Below are 20,937 nucleotides of genomic sequence, written 5' to 3'. Positions count from 1 at the left end.
AAATTTAGCCCAGCCGTGTTTTCAGTCATTAACATTGTATGTCCCTCAGCCACGCCTTTGCTCAGCTCCTTTGTACTGTAGCCCGCCCCGCCTTAACATCACCTTCCTCTTAAGTGAAAAAAAGTGAAGCCACCCCTTTGATCCGCCCACTCTCAACATCTGCGGTCTCAGTCATCTGTCTCTGAAATCTGTCAGAAGGGCTACAGGGAAATGGTGTCCACAGGCCAGCACTGGAGTCTATTTGTGTCTCTATTTTCCTGTAGCCATGCACTGCCCCATCAGCACAGGAGATCTGCAGCCGGAGCTGCTGTGATGAAGACTGAGTTTGACAACCCTGCAGTAGAGAAAAGGTGCTGGATGATCCAAAGGCTTCTCCACTCCTCATCCACCCCAACGCTCCTCACCAGGACCCTCTTTTTCTTCGTGGCCGCATCCTATCAGTATAAGAGCGTGCCTGCACTGCATGAGCCGCTATGCATTATTGCGCAGGCCATACTTGTGCCTGCACAGCGTGGCCACGCTCGTAAATGGACAGGAGCGTGGCCACTAGAACATACTCGACAACCTCTTGTCGAATATGTACAGAGTGTTCCATCGCTGGATTGGTGCAGTCGAGGAAGATGGTGGAAGCCTTTGTATTATCCAGAGACTTCTCTCTACTGAAGTATCTATCTTTTACAGTTTTTCTACTCACAGATGCTCTTTAAGGTCAGAACAATCTCAGGACTCAGAACAACCATTCCAGCATCCGAAATAAACAATCCCTGCAGTCCACAAAGCATAAATCTCGCCAGTCTCCAACACAATAGCTGATTGGTTCTGACATGCCTGCCGGGGGCGTAGGATTTTACTGTGCACATTTGTGAGTGTGCCAGCTCAGGGTCTCTGTGCTGCCAAACTAATAACCACTGTCAGTGCCAGCAGCTTCAATCTCCTGCTGGAGAAGCCTGTCCACTTGCTGTCAATCAGTGCGTCTCCCGGTGATTACTAATAGAGACTATGAGAGGCCTAATGCAAACCAGAGCATGCAGGCCTCTGCCAGCTGACTCAGAGGACGCTGCCATGCTATCTGCCTGTGAGCTGCAGCATTACTGCCAGCAGCTGCTCATAGATGCTCTGCACACAGCTCACACGGCAGCCCCGGCCCAGGAGAAGACAAATATCCGGAAACACAAGCAGCTGCCACTGGCTAGCAGAAACACCATCAGTTCTGGGATTACAAGACATTTTTTTATAGTCATTCTCATACTGGCTTTCTCAACCAGGGTTCCGTGAAGCCCCAGGGCTCCTTAAAGGACCTCTGTCGCGATAATCTTAAAATTCTCAGATCCACAGGTTCTAATAATCTAGTCATACCCAGAGTCCACTTGGAAACTTTTGTTCCCAGAGCCTTCTGTCATGCTGCCCCTACGTTTTGGAACTCCCTACCTCAACAGATCAGGACAGCTCCATCCCTGGCTGTGTTTAAATCCAGACCGAAAACCCATCTGTTCAGTTTGGCATTTGCAGAATTATAACTTTTGTTGTGTGAATACTTCATCCTACTACCAATTACTGAATCTGAGAGAGCCTAAGCGCTTTGAGTCCTATGGGAGAAAAGCGCTATAGAAATGTTATTGTAATGTATTGTATTATTTAAAATATATGTAAACATATACAAATAAGAAGTATGTTTCTTCCAGAGTAAAATAACCCATAAATTACTTTTCTCCTATGTTTGTGTCACTTACAGTAAGTAGTAGAAATCTGACATTACCGATTTTGGACTAGCCCATCTTCTCATGGGGGGTTCTCAGGGTTTTTGTTATTTTTAAAAGCACTTAGTGAATGGCAGTTGCTCTGTCCAATGGCAGGCAGCGGGAGTGCGCTAACACGAGCCTCATGGGCAGATATATCCATCCAGATAGAATGAAGTGGTTAAGAACATTGCAGGGTTTCCCTGGCATTTCTCCCTCCGCTGACAACGGCCTCAGTTGCTGAGGTAAAAAAGTACCTCCGCGGACTCTCCATAGAAAGAAGGGCTACATTATGGACCAGAGTAATAAGGAGTGCAGTGATAAAAAAAACCGGCATGCTAGTGAGGAACTATTATAAGAAACACTAACACAGACTACTATGGTATAATAATAGGTAGCACTATAAAGGAGGAACATGGAATGGGAGCTTAACTAGAAGGCTAGCATAAAACACTGTAAGAGGCGCCCATAGATAACAAAATTATACCAGTTTTTCAGGAGGTAAGAATGACACGTCTTACCTGGTATGAAGACTCAGACAGAGTTATCGATAAACATAATCGATTTATTTCCAACTTGGACAACGCGTTTCACGACCTTACAGTCGCTTCTTCAGGTCAAATATAGTGGGTTATTAACAAGAGATAGGAGTCTTCATACCAGGTAAGACGTGTCATTCTTACCTCCTGAAAAACCTGGTCTAATTTGATATCTACAGTGATTTATGCTAGAGCCTTACCCCACTTGGAGGGGTCAACACCACTATATTTATATAGGGTGTTTTTTTGTTTCGGGAGCAGCGACCTATAAGGCCGAGTGGAGACGTTTTTCTCCACATGCATTAGTGGTGGTTGCACTTTGGAGCAACCCACAATTGTGAGTATACTATTATCTACGCTAGACCAGATATTAGTACAGTAACACACAATATTGGGCTCCCGGTGTCCCTTTGTGTCTCTACTAGTCGAATAACTAAAAGGCTGTTACAGTTAAAGGTTACATAATTGTGGCATGCGCAGAGCACACTGTGGGACGCGCAAAGCTAGGCCAATGCAGGTGCAGTGATGCTCGAATTTGGCGACCCGGAAGAGGGTGCCGGAGGGCAATTAGCAGCATCGGAGGGGCAGAAAGGAGACCAGGGGGAGCGGTGAGCCTCAGGACAGCTCACCATACACCCCCCCCCCTTCTCGTTTCGCCTATATTTTTCTCAGCTGCTATGCTTTAATCGTATTTCTAGCCACACCTTTAAAAACCGGGCCACCTGCAAAATAAATCCCCACTCCCACCGCTAATAGAGGGCTTCCGTGAGATCCAAAATTTTTTTGAAGGGTTACTCCAGGGTAAAAGGGTAAGAAAGACTGCTCTAATAGGTTCAGTACCGTGTATAAAAGATGCCAATGTGGTACAAATGTTAAATACAGGTAGTGCCCGACTTATGAACGCCCCACCGATACGAACGGCATGGATTCTGTGTTGCCATGGGAACAAGTGAATTTGTTTTTTTCAAATTTGACTTTGAAAAAAAATAAAAAAAAAATCAAAGAAAAATGTCTTAAACTTGTATAAGCAGGCACAGAGGGCAGAGGTGACACTGGAGGCACAGATGAGGTACAGGGGGTAAAGATGGCACCGTGTTCCGACTTAAGAACAGATTCAGGTTAAGAATGAACCTACAGTCCCATTCTCGCTCGTTAACCGGGGACTACCTGTAAATGTGAAACACATAGTTGTCATATTTACCACTTGCACCACCAAGTGTTGGCACCAAATTAGATACTTGTTGTACACAAAGAGAACTTAAAGGAACACTATCAAACCAAGTGTTCTAAAATGACAATGTACAAATGTCTAAGCAGCTGTGTAAACATTTTCCTACTTTTCATATTAAATATCACATGCAAAAGCTGAAATTCATTGAGTGTAGGATTTAGCTTTATTTGGAACAAATAATTTGCAGAAGGGGTGTTTGCTTCAATGCACAGCCAGTGTTGCATATCAGACTACAGAGTATTTTTCTCTGAAAGCAAAAAAAAAAGTATGAAAAGCTGTGGTGTCACAGACAATTACAAATGTTTATAGCAAGTTACAGTTCCTCTGCTCTCTTCAGACACTTCAGTCAGAGATACAGGACACTGCAGTTGCTGAGAGCTTTCTTTCACACACACAGTGTTACACACAGGGTTAACAGATGAAGTGTGAGGGGAATTTCCCCTCCCCTCATGGCTCATTCTGCTATCAGTTTTGGTCAGTAAAGTGTGAAAGTATTTTGATAACCGCAAAGAAAGAGGTTACCAGTCAAATGTATACACCAGTACTTAGCAGCACTTCCCAAACAATTCCTATCTCAATTGAAAAAAAAACAACATGTTAATCGATACTGTTCCTTTAAAGGGGAGGTTCAAGCAAAATAAAAAAAATGAGTTTCACTTACCTGGGGCTTCTACCAGCCCCATGCAGCCATCCTGTGCCCTCATAGTCACTCACTGCTGCTCCAGTCCCCTGCTGGCAGCTTTCCGACCTCGGAGGTCGGCGGGCCGCATTGCGTACGTTTTTACGCATTCCCGCTAGTTAAGAACATTAACACATACGTTTTTACGCGTTACTGCTTTAATGCGTAAATTTTTACGCATTGAACCAGTAATGCGTAAAAACGTATGTGTTAATGTTCCTGCACTAGTGGGAATGCGTAAAAATGTATGCAATGTGGCCCTGACCTCCGAGGTCGGAAAGCTGCCAGCGGGGGACTGGAGCAGCAGTGAGTGACTACGAGGGCACAGGATGGCTGCATGGGGCTGGTAGAAGCCACAGGTAAGTGAAACTAATTTTTTTATTTTGCTTGGACCTTCCCTTTAAGATGCCGGCAATAGCATAACACAAAGCGCCTAATGTGAATTGGGCATCTCCAGCAACATTGTCTTCTATTGTACAGGAGAAACAAGACTGCAGCCTTCACTCAGGTCTTATTGAAACACGTCTTCTGCCCAATTTTAAGGGGTGATCATCCCTATTGATTTTCATAATCAGCATATCCGGCTTCCAGACAGCTTAAATATCCAAGCACACCACATGACCACTGTCCCTGCGCTCATAGGATAGCTACACAAACACTGGTGCACGTGACAGGTGGGGGTCCCGGGCTCTGCCACCACCTAGGACCCCCAACCCCACATGCGACACCAAAAGGAGGGCACAGGTGGGCCCCCACTGCTCACACCATCAAGGGATTCACCCAAAACTGCTCCTGAATGCCACAAACAAGTGAAGCTTGTTGATAGAGTTCGGTTTTCCATAATTCAAGATTATGAGATCAGCAATTTAACCAGTTAGTGGCAATGCACCCTAATAAAACGTCCTGTTTGCAACTGTTAATGGCAACAGGATGTTTAATGCCTCAGGCAGCCTGGTTTTATTTAGCAAATTGCCAAGGAAAGCTTGCTCTCTCCCGTTCCATATTCCTGCTCCTCACTGATTGGCTGAGGGCAGTTCAGTGTGGTGCTGCAGAATATGATCGATGCTGCGCTTTACAAAGCAAGCTAGATATGACAGTGCAGTTTCTGGGGGGGGGGGAGAAAGAGTAAGGGAGGACATGACATTAGGATTGGCTTCAGTCAGATGTGGTAAAGATGGAAAATGCCTGAAACTGGTTTCTCTTTATTTACTATATAAAATTCACTGAAATGAAACCGTGGCCAGAATAATACATGTTATGTAAGTAGAAAAAATATCTCTCTGCTTATATACATTTTTTTCCCTGGGATAGTATGGCTGTCCCTGCTGGTTTAACAAAGACAATGGAGGCGTGACTTGCGTTATGGCACCGCCAATACTATGCTGAGCCATCCACCCTATAATTTCATCATTCAGTCGTTGCTTACCCAGCAAGCATTATACAGCGGACGTGTGTATAGCGGATCTCTATTGTGTAACGGGCGTGCCATTATCCAATATGTGGCTCTAGAAATCTTGGCTCTGAATCGCAGTACACGGACTGTAATTTCCAGCTGAGATCAGAGGATACATAATATTCTCATGTTACATCAAGAAGAAAAGAAAAGGCTGTTTAGAACTAATGGAACATGGATAGAAGCTAACCCAATTGTTTTAACAGCGTCTTAAAACTGGCGAGAAAAGATCAAGTAGCCAAAACTGAAGGTTACATAACATCTGAAGGACAATGCTGCCATCTGCTGGAAAAACAAGGCATGCACATGTATATCATCATCAGCAGGCAGATCAACTCAGAGGACTGTTGGGCGGATAGCATGCAGTTGGCCGCATGTGTACAATGTCATTTAATCGACATTATTCTAGATTGCACGCATGTCCTGCATGTCACTTACGCTTGCGATCACAGCATTTATAAGAGTTGGTCGTTTGCAATATTGGTGTGCGGACAACGTCATTGGAAAGACTCATTGTTTGACTTGGTCTCCAGTAGTCTTTTTACGTGAAGTTGGTTGTTTGCAGCAACTATGATATGGCTCCACTCCTAAGCCCATGAAGGGGCACCAACAATACAATTTCCTGACAGATTTACTGTCAGATCGATTATTTCCAACATGTCCGATCTGATTTCTGATCCATTTTCCATAGAAGAGAATGGAGAAAAAAATATCGGAAAATAAATCAGATTGGACGGGTTAGAAATAATCAGTCTGACAGTAAATCTGTAAAATTGCATCATGTGTACCTAGCATAGCCACATCAAGATCTGGCACTTTTGATTGGATTGTTTTGCTGATTAGGAATAAATGTTTGTTCATGCGTACCACACCTAAATTTAAAGTGGATCCGAGATGAACTTTTACTCATTGCATAGTTTTGTTCCTTTCCTATTGTTTACAGGGCATTCCTCAAGCCAAATACTTTTTTGTTTTTGTTTTAATACTCTAATTCCCTATAAACTAAAGAAGCCACGCCCACAGGTTTTCAGAGAGCCTTGGCAGTAGCAAGGGTTCTTGGGAGCTCAGTCTGGGCAGGAGGAGGAGGAGGTGTTACTAGCCGGAGATTTCAGAGGCAGAGGGAAGGAGGGAGGAGGAGATTAGGGTTTTTTTTTGCTCAAGATACAGATAAGCCTGCTTCTGTGTAATGTTTACAAACAACACGGCTGCTGTCATTGTATCACAGGAATAATCAATCATATTCTATTAAAGCGGTTTGCAGCTAGATTTTCTGTGTAAACTATCTAAACTTCAGATAAGATATATAGACAAGTTACTTGTTATAGTTCGTTTTTCATCTTGGATCCGCTTTAAATACTGCTTGGTGATGAACTAATACGATAGCATCCCTCCGCATTACAGTAGAATACCAGAATCCCATAATAGTATACTAAAGCACATAAAATACACTACAGTATAATATCGTCATAATAAACTCTGGTATAGTAAACATTTGGGTATAGTAAACTACCTCTCCAGGTCCCGGCCAATCTCCATGATAAGTCTATGGGAGCAATGCCTGATATAGTAAACTCTGATAAAATAAAACTTCTGTTATAGTAAACATGATTTTTGGCCCCTATATGATGCTGACATTGGATATAGGAAACGGTGGTGCATGCGTCATATGTCAGTGGATATGTCATATGTCAGTGGGCAGTGCCTTGTGTCATGTCAGTGGGCGGAGCATGCGTCATATGTCAGTGTGAAAGCCATGGTCTGCTGCTCTCTTCAAGCTGGTTACAAGTGAGTGGATGCCTGACAACATTTGTAAGACAAGAAGAATGGCACCGGTGCTGGATATACAGTACTGTACAAATAAGCAACCAGGGGAAAATATGGAATAACTAGTGGACCCAAGCCTGTTAATATAATGGGCTCTAGGCCTCCTTCACAACCCCCCTCCCGCCCCTGTGACCGGCGCTGCATGTCAGCACGCGCGCCCACGCCCGTCCTGGTCTAAGTGCCTCCCACGTGCAGCGCATGCGTGCTACACAAAAGCATGGAAACACAGGAAGAGGACGCTGCAACACAGGGGATTTATTATACACAGACCTAAATACAAACCAAGATTTGATATACTGTACTATGAGGACTATTAATTTTGGTTTATATTTAAGCATACACAGTGCATACATTTAATTAATAAGTAATCTTCCAAACAGCAATGTATAAAAAACAAACAAAAACACCACAATGACCACCTAGAGGAGGGATAAGCACTCACCTCCAGCCTCTTCTCCAGGGACTCTATCCTGTCCTTCTTGCTGGCCAGGTTGGCTCGGGTATAGCGGCCCTGTCCTGGCAGATACAAGACCTGGCTGTAACATTCCTCCCACACCTGATTGTAGGCATCAATAGAGAGGTCACCATGCCCCATGCCTTGCTTCACCACTTCCATCTCTTGCTTCAGAAGATCCTCTGCCTGAACACAGGAAGCAACAAGACTCAGGAACCAATCAGCGATCCAGAATTCACTCCATGTACTCCAGACAACCCCCCTATTATTGTTATTATTACTGGATAGTGCATGGAGGTCAGAGCATGCTATTGCTGTGCCCCCATCCCCCCCCCCCCCCAAATTCCTGTGATGTCACCAGAGGCAGGCAATGAACTATGCTTGCTATCAGAGCCCATACACATCATAATAAGAATGACCGATCTTATGGGCCAGGTAATCTGTTCTCACTCAATATTACGATCAGTTATTTGACTACAAACTTAAGGCCAGCATTGCAGATCAATCTTTCAATCGATTTAAGTCCTTAATATCGATCTTAATATTTAAACAGCAAATTAAAAGTAGCAACGAAAATAGTCTCATTGTTTTCCAGTGCAGGAAGACTTGTTATCTATGCAAATCAGTTTATCTGAGCTAGTCGAACGTGGTGGAACTCGGTCCTGTTTTTTGAAGAGTTTAAAGTATACCAGAGACCTCACTATGCAAAGATTTTTTTTACTTACCCGGGGCTTCCTCCAGCCCCATAAGCTTGGATGCGTCCCTCCCTGTCCTCCAGTGGACTGCCATTCAGCTGCGATCAGCCCCGGAAACTGGCTCAATTGCGTCAGTCCGGGTCTACTGCGCAGGCGTTGGAGGTCCGCGCATGCGCAGAAGACCCAGTCTGGATGCGACTGAGCCCGTTTTACCAGGGATGATTGCGGATGAACGGCAGCCCACAGGAGGATGACTGGGGACGCATCCGAGCTTATGGGGCTGGAGGAAGTTCTGGGTAAGTAAAAAAATCTGTGCATAGTGAGGTCTCTCTAGTACACTTTACACAACCAAGAAACAGTGAGGGACAGCTTGAGATAAGGTTTTACTGCAGTCATTATTTCTCCTTTGTTTTGCAGCTTAAAATACAGCGTATTTTAGAATACTAAAACTGCAGCTGAAAGTCTGATGAAATGTTATAAATAAAGCTATATATCTGAAAATAAAATTAAGTTTTAAACTTCTCTTTGCTACTAACGTTCTATTTATTATCCATATGTTTATTTTCGCTTTAGGTTAATATAATATAGGTATATAGAAGTTACAGAGTACTCAGCAAGCTCAGGGAGAACCAGAACTCAGAGGAGTGTGAAGGGGGCTAAAAGAGACCGAAAAGCCTCTCTTTTAGTCCCTTACACACTCCTAGGAGTTCTGGTTCTCCCTGAGCTTGCTGGGCACTCTAACTCTGGGCGTTACAAGTCCTACCCCATAGAGCCATATTAATTTATGCCATGCACTGATGAGGATCAACCAATCCGAAACAGTCTGTATGCATGTTGGATTAGTGTGGCTCTGTAATATTTAAGGAGAACTGTAGTGAGAGGTATATGGAGGCTGCCATATTTATTTCCTTTTAAGCAATACCAGTTGCCTGGCAGCCCTGCTGGTGTATTTGGCTGAAGAAGTGTCTGAATCACACCAGAAACAAGCATGCAGCTATCCTTGTCATATCTGTCAAAATTGTCAGAAACACCTGATCTGCTGCATGCTTGTTCAGGGCCTATGGCCGAAAGTATTAGAGGCAGAGGATTAGCAGGATAGCCAGGCAACCGGTATTGCTTAAATGGAAACACATATGGCCGCCTCCATATACCTCTCACTACAGTTCTCCTTTAACAAGCTGACCTATCAGTCCATTTCAGCGGTTCTGGAGGTGTGGTTTACCGGGAAACCAAAGAGATGATTTGCTTATTCAGCAGTGATGCATCATGGACGACAGCTCAGGGCTCACGCCAAACTGAATAATTGTAAATACCTTCTGTTTTAAAGGACACCCAAACTGAAAAACTAATGAAATTATTTTTTAGAGACAGTTTAACTTTATACTTAAATCTACTTTTTACTGTTTTATTAGTTCTGCTCAATGACTCATTCATTGAAGTATGCCAGAGCTAAAATCTAATGAACTATAGCCCCTTTTTATCTCTTTCCTGCTCTCAGAAGCAATTTTCTGCTAGGAAAAAGTTTTATAGTTGGAATTTCTTATCCAGTGAGGGTCACACTGTAGTCTGACCCAGTCCTGACTCAGACAGGAACTGCCACTTACGAACCTGATTAACTCTTTCAGGCAGAGAAAGAAAAAAGGAACACAGCACAGTTACTTGTGTGCTAGGCACTGTACATACACGTCTATCTCATCATGTCACATCACCTTGAGTATCCTTTAAAGTGGGATTGTCACCATAAAAATCAAATTTAAACAGCAACTGGTCTGAGTGTATTAAGTGATAAAGATGCTAATCCTGCATCAAAAGCTTTTTCTGCTGTTTTGGTTTGGAGTTATCACATACTTTAGGAGCACTGGCCCTTTAGTAGTCAGTGCCAAAAAGTTGAATGCTGGGGGTTCTTTTTATCTATAATATATTCCTCCTCTTCCATTTTTTTTCCTGCCTAGCTTCTTATCCGAAACACCTCTACTCGTGTTTACAAGCAAGGCTGAGGTGACTCAGCGATTGGAGAAAAAAAAAATGACAGTGCAGTTCCTAGTATACACCTCAGTGGGAGTGTCTGAAGACTCTGGGAGGAGGGCAGCTAATGAATACACAATGAGCAAGAGAAGGGGGGGGGGGGGGAACAAGAGTCAGGGAGGATATGATGTCAGCATTAGCTTGGCAAGATGGCCACTGCCTAGAATAGGATTTTCTGCTTTTCCTTTATAAAATTCACAGGAATCATTACGTGGATAGCACAATACATCTGTTATGTAAGTAGAAGTAGTATTTATCTACTTATATGTGTTTTTTATTACTAGGTTAGCATGGGTGTCGCTTGTTCTTTAAAGAGTAACTGTCGGGCATAAAATCAATTCTTTATTTTTATCTGGTAAACAAGTAATACGGATGCTAACCAGGCAATCCAAAAGTTAAAATCTCTTTTACTTTTCTGGTTTATAAATGATCATTCCCAGTTTACCTGACTCTTATTTGGTACGTTGCCGCACAAAGGAAGTTGCAGGGCATGCTGGGTTGTCCTTTTTTTGCTACCGTACATTAGATAAGTCAGAGGGGAAATAAAGAAGCAAAAAAAGACAACCCAGAATGCCCTGCAGCTTCCTTTGTGCGGCAACGTACCAAATAAGAGTCAGGTAAACTGGGGAATGATCATTTATAAACAAGAAAAGTAAAATAGATTTTAGCTTTTGGATTGCCTGATTAGCATCCGTATTACTTGTTTACCAGATAAAAATAAAGAATTGATTTTTGATTTTATGCCCGACAGTTACACTTTAAGAAGGCGAACTTCTGTTTTTGATAGTAATATAAAAGTCAGAAAAAAGAAAAGCGTCTTACAAATTTCAGCTCTTCCTCAGTCATCTTGTCATACTGGTTCTGCTCCAGATACGCCACGTGCTCCGCACTGGTTGCGACAGCGCTGGGCATTTTGCCTTTCTTACTGGCTGTGCTGTCACCGAACGGATTATGGAGAGAGTCGTAATGCAGCATGGTGATCATCTCCTTCTTGATCATCTCCTCCGCTATCTGCAGGTCAGTCAGTGGCTCTACATTCACAGGCCGCAGGATTGTCTCATTTACCTGCGAGGACAACAAACAGGAAAGGGGCGAATGTCAGGTGCTGTCAGCTGTCTGATCAGGATAGCGAATGAGAACAGAGGAACAGGCCTGGCTTACTTCTGTAGGTCTCGGCAACGCCCTCTGCACTGCTCTGTGCCTCTGCTTTAACTCTCTGGCGCGCTGCGCATCTCTTACGGCCTAGAAAAGAAAAAAAAGAAAACACATTTTAATACTATTTACATAAACATGCATCAGGTATGAAGCACAGGGATGCTTAATGAGGAACTGTCGCGAAAATCTTAAAATTTAAAACATGCAAATAGGAAGTACATTTTTCCCAAAGCAAAATGAGCCATAAATTACTTTTTTCCTATCACTTACAGTAAGAAGTAGAAATCTGACATTACCGACAGGTTATGGACTAGTCCATCTCATAGGGGGGTTCTCAGGGTTTTCTTTATTTTTAAAAGCACTTAGTGAATGGCAGTTGCTCCGTCCAACTGCCAAAATAGTGTGCAGCGAGCAGGGAGGCTGGCCAGCATATTTGTATTATTAATTTTCAGGGAGTGTCTTTATAAAGAATAAAGGCCATGCTGAGAATCCCCCATGAAGAGATGGACTAGCCCAAAACCTGTCGGTAATGTCAGATTACTACTACCTACTGTAAGCTGTAAGTGACAGCAACATAGGAGAAAAGTAATTTATGGCTCATTTTACCATGGGAGAAATTTACTTCTTATGTGTATTTCACAAGCGTCCAGGAGCTCCACAATAAGGCTCAAAATAAAGAAATTGGTGTGCCACGGTCCTCATCCCGGTACCTGGGGGTCACAACAATACGTATTCCACAAAGGACCGACACCACACAAAGTATCTGTAGCTCTTTAAGATTTAATGAATGCAGACATGACTATTGAGCAACTTGACAAAGGCCAGAGGAGGCCGAAACAGCATGTCTGTTGTTGTAATCATGTCTGCATTCATTAAATCTTAAAGAGCTACAGATACTTTGTGTGGTGTCGGTCCTTTGTGGAATACTTCTTATGTGTATGTATTTTAAATTTTAAGATTTTCGCGACAGTTCCTCTTTAAGCACTTCAAGGCCGCACTATTGGAAGCAGACCCCGCGTTTGTGGAAGTTATTTTCTGATGCAAAAGGCTTAATTCACAAAGCATTACCGCATGCGGTAATGCAGAAAACAGTTGATTTTACGGAACATTTTGTAAAAAGTCAATTAAGTAAGGCTGTTACCGCACGGAAAACTAAAATAACTGCATACATGCAAAAACGGCGCCGGGAAATTTGGCTGCAGGGTCATGTCAGACAAGGGCTCACCCTGATCCTGCAAAAGTCTCGGCGGCGTGAATTGCCGTGTATACTCCAGTATAAGCCGACCCACCCAACTTTTACCTAAAAAAACCTGGCAAAAATTGTTGGCTTGAGTATAAGCCGAGAGTAGTACTTATTCCTCCTCCCCCTCCAGGCTGCGGTGTGAATTATTCCCCCCCTCCAGGCCGCCATGGACACAGGTGGAAAGACAATAATTCAGCTGCCAGCTGTTGCTGGCGGAGGAATTACGCAGTTTTTATAGTAGTTTGGTCTCCGTCTTTTGACAGCGCCCACATTACTGTTTGAGTGCCGCTACAGTCATAATTCCCGTTATGATTTATGGCAACGCATGATGCTCCCAAGTTTCCCTGTGCCGCCTCGAAAATAACTAATGAATGACGTTAATTATCAACTAGCCAGCTTAATACGTCAATTCACAAAGATTAGAGCATGCAGTAAAGCAAGTGAGAGGTCTGGTATTTATCTCCAGTCTGGAGCCGTGGCGACAAACAATCATTCGGAAAGTTATAGAAGGGAGGATAAAGAGCAGAGAAAAAGGTAAAACCTAATTCAGGAAAAGAAGGTGGTTAATAATAAAAACATATTTCCCTAATTTCCCAATATTATTGCTGCTGATCCTCTGCCACTAATACTTTTAGCCACAGCCCCTCAACAAGCATGCAGATCAGGTGCTCTGACTGAAGTCAGACTGGATTAGCTGCATGCTTGTTTCAGGTGTGTGATTCGGCCACTACTGCAGCCACAGAGATCAGCAGGATTGACAGGCAACTGGTATTGTTTAAAAGGAAACATCCATGGGCCTCTCAGTTTAGGTTCCCTTTAAATGGCAAAAAAGGGAGGATGGTCAGGAGAACTTCCCATTATAAGATCACACATCCTTGATAAAGCACTAGTCACACTAACTACTTCCTGTGCAGTTATGTACATTACACCCACCTGTTTGCGAGACTCCACATCAGCTGCATCTTCTATAAATGACTCCTCGTTGTCTCTGTCCTCCAGCTCCTTTTCTGCATTTTCGGGCAGAACAATTTCAAAGTCGTTCTTCGGAGTTGGCAGAGACATTAAACCAAGACGAAGATGTTCCCGAGATTCTCGTTCCTGGGTGGAAACATAATGCAGAAGTCAAGACAGGAGTGAAACTTAAACCGGAAGAGCCTTCAACTGTGGCCTCCCAGTATATTACATTATACAGGCTGGAAGCAAGAAAGTGACACAGAAACCTGGGGGTAGAGACATTTAGGGAAAGGGGGCACTGTCTGGCTAAGAAGTGTAGCAGGTGTGCTTCATACATAAGAATAAATAATAAATGTAAATAAAAGTAGAATTACATCTATTGAATCTGTTCCAACTCTGTATTTAGCCATTTAGTTGCATGTCAGCTAAAGCAGAATTAGCTAAAATATTCCCGTCTGCACCTATTGATTTGCCGCACTCACAACTGCTAAAAAAAAAAAATTCTGTTAAAAAAAGGGGGGGGGGGGAATTTTCTTTGATGTACAGATAACAGATAGGACTGTCTGGAAAGCAAAATAAGCAAAAGAGCTTTTACGTGACAGCTCCACTGATCCTCAGCAGCACACTGCTTTTTTTTTCCTCTTGTGCAGAGCAGGACTGTGCAGTCACAAGCAGGTAAAAATGTACCAGCCTCAAATAAGCTTAAATTGTTTATAGTCAAATATCAACTGATTCAATTTAATAAGTGGCCACCCATTTTTACCTGAAAAATGAATCTAAACTTTGCCCTTTGTACAAACTGTAAGGTTACCAAAAGTTGATAATAAATACAAAGTAAGTTGGCATAGACCAGGGTTATCAAACTCAAATACAAAGTGGGACGAAATTGTACGCTGGGACCTAGTCATGGGCCGACCTCAATGTCTACTGGTCACCTTCTTCCCTTAAAAAAGTTCCCAGGTGTCTAATGCCGAGCTGACACCCCTCCTCCAACCCCTATACAGTTCCCTGGTGTCTAGAGGCCCCCACCCTCCTCAATACAGTTTCCTAGTGTTTAGTGCTTTCCCCCTTCCTGCCCCATATGGCTTCCCTGGTGATCTGGGGCTTCACCTCCAATATAGCTTCCCTGGTGGTCTAGAGCGGGCCAAATATAGTGCAAAGTGAGGAAACCACTTGAGGGTCAAATGTAATTGCCCTGATGGCCAGAATTGGCCCACGGGCCGGAGTTTGACATGTATGGCATAGGCAGAACTTTTAAACACAAGCTTTAATGGGTCAGGGCCTGGGCTAGGCTATATTATATTCTGGTATAAAAAAAATATTTAAATTTACCAATTGTTTCATGTAAGAGGGGTCATTATAATCTACAGATCCATCCTCTGGATTTATGTTCAGCTTGTCCCGCAGTGGCGTTCTGCCTGGGGTGGCACCTATGACGGGCTTCGGAGTCATGCCACCACGAGGGGTTAAACCTTCCGAGCTCTGTGAGGGCGTTCTAGAAGATAAGAAGATTTACTCGTGGTTAAATGATTCACATACAACAAAGAAAAAGGCATTTCAATACTTCGAGCAAACCAAATAATAATACAGTAAAGCCCTTATTAACCCAAAACGCAACAATTCTGAAGTCTAAACTAACCAGAGCTATGGGGGCGCATTGCAGAGCAGGGCGGAACAGAAACAACTTACAAAACGTCCGGTCGCCAGTCCTCTTCACTTCCTGCAGCTGCATTTCTGCATCTTTGTACTGCTTTCGACATGTCACCTGACCCGTATCACGTGACGCATGGGGAACTGTGCAGAGTGGATGCAATAGAGCAGCTGGGAGCTGCAGAAAAAGAAGCGGACTGGTGACCGAAGGTTTTGTAAGTTTGACCCTGCCTTCAGGAATTCCTCTTTTTCTAATTAAACTAGACCACTCCCCCTCCCCAAACACCACACGCCTGATATCTGCTCCTGCCACCTCTACTTGAGTGGCAGGCTTTTCACACCCTCCCCATGTGCTGACTGCAACGTGTGGCAAGCATCAGCTTGGCCACGCCTCTCCTACCTCAGCACACTCAGAAACATCTAGTGTGTTCAACTATTGGCGCTCAGCACCAGTCACATGACTGCTGGTGATCAATAGTAAGAGGTATTCAGGATGATTTTTCCTATATACTTTTCCGTCAGCCGGGCGCAACCGCTAGGTGGCGTTAATTACTATTCCCCCTCCAGGCCGCCATGGATAGTAGAGAAAGATGTAACTCCAGGCAGCAGTTACATCTTTTCCTACTATCCATGGCGGCCTGGAGGGGGAATAGTAATTAGCGCCACCTAGCGGTTGCGCCCGGCTGACGGAAAAGTACCTTTTCTTTAGATGAGGGTGCGCAGTCAGTGCACTTTACTGACCGGCTGTGAATCATTTTAAAAGCCTCATTCACACTCTCAATTAATGTTACCCTTATCTATGGTTTGTCAATTGTTACGCTCCATACTCACGCTAGACCGCTCTCCTCAGAAACAAAAACTATGGGTCAGCCCGAGAACCCAACAACTGCAAAAGACAGCAATTATCATCCATGTAGACCAATTCATCCTGGCAGATGGGTTTGTACGTTAATTGCTGAAACTTGTTCGTACCGAACGATATCAAAATGATCGATCCACTTACGTGTGGCGAATTCTGCACTTCCGGGTCCTCATTTTCAAGCTTTGTCAATCCGCAGTTGTGCTGTCATAGAATTCAAATTTACGCCGACGGATTTCACTTGTTACCCGACAGGCATTGCTAGTTTCCCCAATGACCGTGGTCTACGGAGCTTTACAGTGGCATTTGCTGTGCAGCTAATGATCGCTAAATGGGGTCATACGGTAACCATACACAAGCTATATTCTTGGTTGAAGCAGCCTTGAAGGGTGGTCTTGGCCATGGTTAGGACGCACCAAATGTGTCAGGGTACAGGCATCTGCCGATGTTGCCATTAGCAAGAGATCTGTCCGAGCTAACAGTTGCCCTTGCTTGATTTGCTTGGCTGTGAGATGCAATGCAGTTGGTTGGTGACTACAGCCTTTATGCAGTACTCTCCAGACAGATTAGTCACCTGGTTATTAAACAAGTTTATTTTTCCTTGCCTTGCTACCATGGCTACCGTGAGAGAATGAGCTGCCGGATCAGCATGATGCACATGCTGCAAACAAACAAAAGCCAGCATTCTTACCTGAATGGTGTGGAGAGCACAGTGTTTGGGGTCTGCACTACTTGTCTCTGTGGAGTCACCCCAGTGAAATCGCTCTCGTGCAGGGGCGTGTTCAGCCCGCCTTTTAAAGGGGTATCAACGTTGGTGAGTGCCATCAAGTTCTGCGCTTCCTGAAATGCACAACAAAAAAAAAAAATCAGATTTACAATAGAGATTCTCACCCTTGCTGACGTGTAACACTCCACTAGAGGTAAGAAACTTGGATATGACGGATATGCAACGGGTTCTAAACAGGGCCGTCACTATGCCAACTGAATGGCCATTACTGGTTACCACAGTACAAGGATACATGAAGTGAGACGGATATGGATAACTGCTTCACAGTAGCGTTTCTTTTTTTTTAAAGTCAAATTTTTTTATTAAATTTTGCATTTTAATATACAACACAGGCTGAAACAGTCAGCCTGAACAACTATAACAACATAGAAACATTCCTATACAACTATACAGCTGCAGCAGAGCAAAGATACCCCCCCCCCCCCCCCGACAGGATATTGTTCAGGAGGTAGTATCTGATAATCACAGATACACCAAATTCTTCTTTTGACCTAACTGAGGTGCAAGTTGGTTGCGTCTAGCCAACGAAACCAGATTTTTTCAAATTTTTTATTAGCTCCACGCCTTTCAAAAACCTCTTTGAGGATGCGGACTTCTTTGTTAATATAGGTAACCCATTCTGCTGCCGTAGGTGGAGTTGGCTGATTCCAGTGTAGGGTAATTAACTTCTTGGCGTAGAATAGCAAGTTACGATATAGTAGTTGCTTGGGGGGTGCTAAGATGTGGGAGTTTATAACACAAAGGAGGTAGTACTTAGGGAGACGGGCAATGGAGACTCTTGGGAATAGTTTAAGGATCCACAGTAGCGTTTCTTTAAATCCCTCCCTTAATCCCGTGTCCACCAGCCGCCCCCTCGCAGAAAAAAGCCACAGCGCTTTATCTCGAGTAGAGAAAATGCCATGGCGCTATTCTGCAAGGAGGCGGGGCTATGCACCGGAAGTCAGCATACACAGGGCTAGGGGAGGGATTTGGAAGGAAATAACCTGGCAGGTTGCTGTAGCTGCTCTCCTGCACCAGCCAGGTGTTTGTTACCGATGCGGGACAGACAACCCCTCGCCCAGGCAGTCACATCTAAACACAGCTACATGTGTAGACGAGACAGGTCATGATTGACTGCCGCCAGGTAATGCTGACACGTGTGGTGTTACAACCACTTCCAATTGGCTACTTATTTAACCACTTCGGTACCAGCAGCCTCTGCCCCCGTAAGGACCAGAGGCTGCTGGTACAGAGGCTGCTTCCCGAATAATCACCGCAAAAATCCACCACTCCCACCGGCCTGTCCCCGCCGCAGGCTGCTCTCTCTGCCATCTGTATGGCGGCAGAGCGTTGTGTGCCAGTCAGGAGCCGCTTTCATTGGCTCCTGACCCTGTCAATCAAAGTAAGCCAATGGGATTGGCTTACAGTGATGACAGGGCCAGGAGCCAATGAAAACGACTGCTGACCTGCTCACAGAGCTCTGCCGTCATATAGATGGCAGGGCGAGCAAATGGCGATGGGGAGAGAGCGGCGAGATTGGTGGTAATGCACAGTCAATGCGATGTAGAGTCTACAGCCAGTCAGGGCCGCGGCACTACCTGCTGGACGTAGATTCGTACTGTGTCGGTCCAGGAAAGGTTAAAGTTGATCTGTAAGGGAAAAAAAGTGCCCCTATGCTATCGGGTACTTACCTTGGGAGGGAGAAGCCTGAAAATCCTAATGAGGATTCCCCCGTCCTCTTGAGCCTCAGGGATCCAGCGCTGGCTCCCCCACAAATGCCCCCACAAGCTGTGCACAGAAATATTTACAATTTGCTCTCCTGTACAGTATCAGGTTTCCGATCAGCTCAGGCGGAAATAGAGCCTGACCGGGTCCACTCTACAGAAGGTGCGAGTCGCCTGCGCAGTAGAGCGGACCCCCATCAGGCTCGGCTATTACCACCTGAGCCGATCGGAGACCTGATAATGCGGCTGCGCACATTGTAAATATTGCCACACGTGGTGTTTGGGGGCTTTCTGTGCTGAAACCCGGAGAGTGACGTGGACGAGGGAAGCCTCATTAGGATCCAGAGGTAAGTACACCCCCCCCCCCTCCCTCCGGGCAGTTGTTTTTTGTTTACAGATTTCCTTTAAAACGTGTAAATAAGCACTTTAGCTCCAGAACAGTGCCAGACAAAAACGTAGTTCAGCCGTTCATCTGAAAGAGGCCTTAGGGCTGATTCACAATGGGACATTGTGTTGTAATTTGACGTTAAAGTCGCAACGCAGCATTACAACCCAATGCAAAAAAAGGGTTGTAACGCACATTAACACTGCGTTACCATGGCATACAGTATGCCACTGTATCAGTGAAGCATACAGGCAATGAAAAGCATGCCTCTCTGTATCTGCGTAACGTCTGCATTTAGAGGTAGCGCACTGCAAGCAGTGAGTTACCATAACGCAACATTTTACAAAGCGATGTTAACGTCACACTGTGAATGTGGCATAGGCTTAACATTACAGTGCGTTAACCTGCGTTATAATGACTTTATAACGAAGGACAAGAACGTCCCACTGTGAATGCGACCTTAGGCTGAATTTGCTCTTTAATTCCTTTGTTCCAGTCTAGGCATTTCCATGGGCAAGAAAAGCACTCGGAAGAAAGAAAGGGTGTTAAGGTTGAATTATATTGTCCTGTACAGCAATACCTGTAAAAGGGGCCAAAGGCCTCATACACACGTTATATGAAACCCAGCCTAGGTAGCTGACAACGACCACCTCTCACGTGTACCACAATGAGATATTCATACCGTAATACAAATAACTGAAGACTCAGCCACGTCTGGGTTACCTGCAGGATGCGGTCCTGTGCAGCAGGAGTTTTGGGTGTCCTGAGGGCAATACTGTTATTAGCCACATTGTACTCAGACAGTAGTGTGCTGGAGGCAGAGTTGGTAATCCCAGACTCCTCTGCTGTCTGTCGGGCAAGCTCGCTGGCCTGACCGATCTTCACCACTTCCTCCAGCTCTGCGTCCGATATCTGAAAACAGAAGACAAGGTAAGGTGGGCATTTTATCCCATACTGTACAAACATATAAGACTACAACTCTGCAGACAGATAAAGTGGAACTCCGCATCCCAGTGAAAATGGGCCCAGGTCTTGCTACGTGGATATATTCATTGAACAGCAGCATTTCCTATACTGCTTTTTGGCAAATACAGCAATGTAGAGAGTGTCACTTGTATCCAGCTGTTCTGCTCTGACATTGGAGTTGTGGGTGGAGAAACCTACTCACATTTTTTGGAAGCGTAATGCAATGCGATCTACAGGGACATCAGAATGTGCACAGACAGCACAGTGATGTTTCCATCCATGCATTGCGATTCACTGTAGAGTCCCAGTACAGTACAATGTCTGAAGGTGTTTGCAAGGGGCGGTGACAAAGCCAGTTAGGAGAATGGAGCACAGAAATAGTTTGCACATTGGTTTCTGTAGCTGCACAGTTCTGAATGGATGCAATGTGCTCAATGGACTCTGCACACATTCAGCATTGATGAACAGTTTTAGAGAATAAGTGTGAATAAGAGAATAAGCCAGGACTCTCGCGTGTGCAGTACGCATCAGCTTGTCTTCAGAAGTACTTATGGGACGTGACTGCTTCCAAAGGCTGCCTGAAGAGGGCCAAAAACGTA

The 20,937-nt window shown here is 44.5% G+C and overlaps 1 protein-coding gene across 1 annotated transcript in view; it reads right to left on the bottom strand.

Moving 5' to 3' along the window:
* The window catches only part of CDC5L (cell division cycle 5 like), a 75,866-nt gene that overhangs the window by 17,424 nt on the left and 37,505 nt on the right, over positions 1-20,937 (bottom strand). Inside the window, exons 8-14 of the mRNA XM_068280155.1 lie at positions 20,096-20,284; positions 17,189-17,337; positions 15,321-15,483; positions 13,968-14,132; positions 11,798-11,878; positions 11,459-11,701; positions 7,905-8,102 (exon numbers count right to left, since the gene is read on the bottom strand). Of these exons, the coding sequence (XP_068136256.1) occupies positions 7,905-8,102; positions 11,459-11,701; positions 11,798-11,878; positions 13,968-14,132; positions 15,321-15,483; positions 17,189-17,337; positions 20,096-20,284 (1,188 nt within the window). The remainder of the gene's footprint in view (positions 1-7,904; positions 8,103-11,458; positions 11,702-11,797; positions 11,879-13,967; positions 14,133-15,320; positions 15,484-17,188; positions 17,338-20,095; positions 20,285-20,937) is intronic.

Source organism: Hyperolius riggenbachi, chromosome 4 (assembly GCF_040937935.1).
Source record: "Hyperolius riggenbachi isolate aHypRig1 chromosome 4, aHypRig1.pri, whole genome shotgun sequence".
Taxonomy (NCBI): Eukaryota; Metazoa; Chordata; class Amphibia; order Anura; family Hyperoliidae; genus Hyperolius; species Hyperolius riggenbachi.
Note: the sequence above shows the minus strand (reverse complement) of the source record. Positions and strands in the feature narration are given on the sequence as shown.